The sequence below is a fragment of the Typha angustifolia genome, chromosome 7 (assembly GCF_048772165.1).
Source record: "Typha angustifolia cultivar Huaian chromosome 7, ASM4877216v1, whole genome shotgun sequence".
In the NCBI taxonomy this organism is placed as follows: Eukaryota; Viridiplantae; Streptophyta; class Magnoliopsida; order Poales; family Typhaceae; genus Typha; species Typha angustifolia.
In genome coordinates this window covers 9,636,002-9,639,722 of record NC_133245.1, presented here as the reverse complement: position 1 = coordinate 9,639,722, position 3,721 = coordinate 9,636,002, and the positions used below count along the sequence as shown (strand labels likewise).

The 3,721-nt window shown below is 49.6% G+C and overlaps 1 protein-coding gene across 1 annotated transcript; it reads left to right on the top strand.

The window, feature by feature from the left end:
* The first annotated feature begins 543 nt into the window (after positions 1–543).
* LOC140763335 (uncharacterized) lies at positions 544–3,312 on the top strand. Its single transcript, XM_073101473.1, has one exon. It carries the CDS (start codon positions 562–564, stop codon positions 3,220–3,222), a length of 2,661 nt encoding a protein of 886 aa, XP_072957574.1. The 5' UTR covers positions 544–561; the 3' UTR covers positions 3,223–3,312.
* The last annotated feature ends 409 nt before the right edge of the window (positions 3,313–3,721 follow it).

The following is a 3,721-nucleotide window of genomic DNA, read 5'->3' as shown; positions in this document are numbered from 1 at the left end:
CATCTTCTTCGCTCCCGTTCCCTCAATCTCCCCGGCGACGCCGCTTCTAATCTCCCTCGACAGGCCAATCACCCTAGTCCCTTAGGAGTGGCCCTCTTCTCCCCCTTCTTCCAATTTATCCATCGCTATCCCTAACCTTTCCATCATCCATAACCCTTCCACCATCACTTTTACACCGGTGCCACCCCATCAACACCGACCCTCCACAATCCACCATTACCTAGGATTTCGTGCCTTCATCCACGGAATCCAAAAACAGAGTATCCTGACGTTCGTCCACTAATCGAACGATATTTCGAGATCCCCATCTCCGATTCGCCTGAAACTAGATCCGTTGGAAAGCTCTTTTCCGGGCCTACAACATATCAAAATTTCACAGCGATCCAACGGCGGGATATTTCGGGATCTAATCTCAAAGTTCCGTGCAAGATCGTATTAATCTTGAATCAGAGCCATAGCACCAAAAGAGGGTTCGTATCAATCTGGTATCAGAGCCTATAGCCGAGGAAGGATCGTAACAAGCTGGTATCAGAGCCACCGTTCCTCGGACAAGTGCTTCCAATGACGATCACTCGATCTAATAGGAATACGGAAGAACCTAGCGTTCTATCCATGTTGGGGTCTATTTCCAAACAGATTGCCATCAACAAGCAAATAATGATGGAGATGATGCAGGAAATACGGGCATGGACGAAACCTTTTTCAACAAGAAAGGCAATCACAAGACAGCATGGGGAACCCTCCACAACATACCCAACATCCTCCACGGCCTCCCCGTTCATCACAAAAATAGGGGAAAGTTCGGCTATCCAGCAAGAGCGAGATTCTACACCTCGACCTATGGTCAGCCGCAACGAACTGCCACCAACTACAATGAGATCTGCAACCATTGTAGCAGCCCTCGGAACCTCCACATCTTCCCATGCACCGGAGACCTTGTCGACAAATCGCGAAGTGCTGGCTACGCCACACCTGGTCGCTGGATATCCCTCATCAGAAATCCTCATCGGTGGTGAAGGAGATGATCCGAAACCGCGAATTTCGACACTTGGGCTGCCTTTCACCAGCTCCCTTTGCAACCACCGTGAGTCGGCAACTAAGAAGAAATCGCATATGGCCTCCAGCGATCTTCTACCATTCTCCTCGGTCAATCGACAGTCGACCACGACAGCTTCGTCACCGGTGATGACGTTGCAGCTCCCTGCCAAGCTACAACTCAAAGGAAAAGGCCACGATCTTCCACCCATGGCAGCTGAAGGTGCAGATGTGGCTGGACATCGAGGAGAAGAAGTTGAGGAGCAACAACACGTGGAGGACACGAAGGCCGAAATCTCCCTCGACGCCTATTCGGGGACAGCCGCGCCAAAGACCTTGCGGGTGAACGGTGTAATCAAGAAAACCACAGTGAGAATCTCGATTGACACCGGGTCCACCCACAACTTCATTGACATGAGGCTCCTTAGGAAGATTGGGCTCGAGTCGGAACCCACGGAAGGGTTCGATGTGACGATTGGAGATGGCACAACTTTGCGAGCAGATTCTATTTGTAGAGGTGCAGAATTGAAGGTGCAAGGCCAAACTTTCACATTGGATCTTTATCCATTGGCCTTGCAAGGTGCCGATATTGTTTTAGGGACCCAATGGCTTCGGAGCTTGGGGCCCGTGACCTTTGATTTTACAAGCCTCACATTGACTTTTTGGAGAGATGATCAGAGAGTGTTGTTGGATGGAAGTAAACCGCTGCTTGAACTTCCAAAAGAAAGGGGGCTCGCTTCTTTCTCGGCACCCACTTTTCCTTTCTTTTCAGATCTACGGAGAGCCAGTGCAGAGGATAGTGATCTGGTCCGACTCATGGAGGAGTTGAGAGAGAACCCCTCAAGCAACCCCGAGCACGAGGAGCACAATGGGTTAGTACTAGAGCACGGGCGAATCAAGGTACCCCGAAACGAAGAGCTACGGAGGCTATTGATGGCACACTTCCATGATACTCCTATAGCAGGTCATGAAGGGGTATTACGTACTTACAAGCGGCTGGCCCAAAACTGTACTTGGACTGGGATGAAGACGGACGTGAAGAAGTATGTGCGTGAATGTCAAATCTGCCAACGAGCCAAATCGGAGGCACTCAAGCCTAGCGGGCTACTGCAACCACTACCGATACCAGAGCGTATTTGGGAGGATATCTCCATGGACTTCATCGAGGGGCTGCCGGAAGTTCGAGGACAATCGGTGGTGTTTGTTGTGGTGGATAGACTGAGCAAGTATGCACATTTCATAACATTGTCTCACCCGTTTTCAGCAAAAAGGGTTGCTGAAATTTTTGTTCGGGAAGTGGCACGCTTGCATGGGATGCCTAGGACGATCGTGTCAGACCGGGATCGCATCTTCATAAGTGAGTTTTGGTCCGAGTTCTTCAGATTGCAAGGGACTCAAATCAATCTTAGTTCAGCTTATCACCCCGAGACGGATGGCCAAACCGAGGTGGTGAATCGTGGACTAGAGCAATACTTGCGATGCTTTGTGGCGGATCGACCAAAGGATTGGGTCAAATTTCTTCCCTGGGCTGAGTGGTCATACAATACCGCTCATCACTCAAGCATTGGCATGACCCCATTTGAGGCGGTTTATGGGCGCACTCCCCCTGTCTTGCGTGCCTACGATAGACTCGCGGCGACGGATAGGACTGAGCTTGACTTGGAGCTTGCTGATCGAGATGAAACATTGAGACGGCTCAAGACTCACCTAGCCACAGCACAAAACCGCATGAAGCAAACGCATGACAAAGGCCGACGTGAGCGAGAATTTGAGGTGGATCAATTGGTGTTCGTTCGAGCTCAACCGTATCGACAATCCACATTGAGACCCATTTTGAACCAAAAGTTGGGATACAAGTACTATGGTCCGTACCGAGTGCTACAACGAATCGGTCCAGTAGCTTACCGATTGGACCTACCTGAAGGAACCAGGATACATCCCGTCTTCCATGTCTCGGCATTGAAGGCCCAGATCGGGCCTAACCATGTAGTGGGTTCGACCTTACCCGAACCAATGGAGGAAGATGGCTCCAATGAGCCGGTTCGAGTCCTAAGTCGTAGGAGAAGACGCCAAGGATCCAGATTAGAGACTGAAGTGCTGATTGAGTGGCTGGGCAAACCTACTGACGAGTCTACATGGGAGCTAGAGGCAGACATCATGGATCGCTTCCCAAATTTCAAACCTTGAGGACAAGGTTGCGGAAGCGTGGTGGATTGATACGATTCGGACTTCACCGACATCGTCTCAAGTTTGGATTTACCTTAGGATAAGATTGAGTTTTAGGATAAGATTGAGTTTTAGGATAAGATTGAGTTTTAGGATAAGATTGTGTTTTAGGATAAGATTGTGTTTTAGGATAAGATTGTGTTTTAGGATAAGATTGAGTTGTTGGTTAGCCTATAAAAGTATGTGTAGGGCAACCAAAATTATTATTGATTATTGAGAATTGAGTTTGCCTTGCCTCCTTCATCTTCTTCGCTCCCGTTCCCTCAATCTCCCCGGCGACGCCGCTTCTAATCTCCCTCGACAGGCCAATCACCCTAGTCCCTTAGGAGTGGCCCTCTTCTCCCCCTTCTTCCAATTTATCCATCGCTATCCCTAACCTTTCCATCATCCATAACCCTTCCACCATCACTTTTACACCGGTGCCACCCCATCAACACCGACCCTCCACAATCCACCATTA

Coding starts and splice junctions, on each gene's coding strand:
- LOC140763335 (XM_073101473.1), top strand. CDS start 562: ATGACGATCACTCGATCTAATAGGAATACGGAAGAACCTAGCGTTCTA.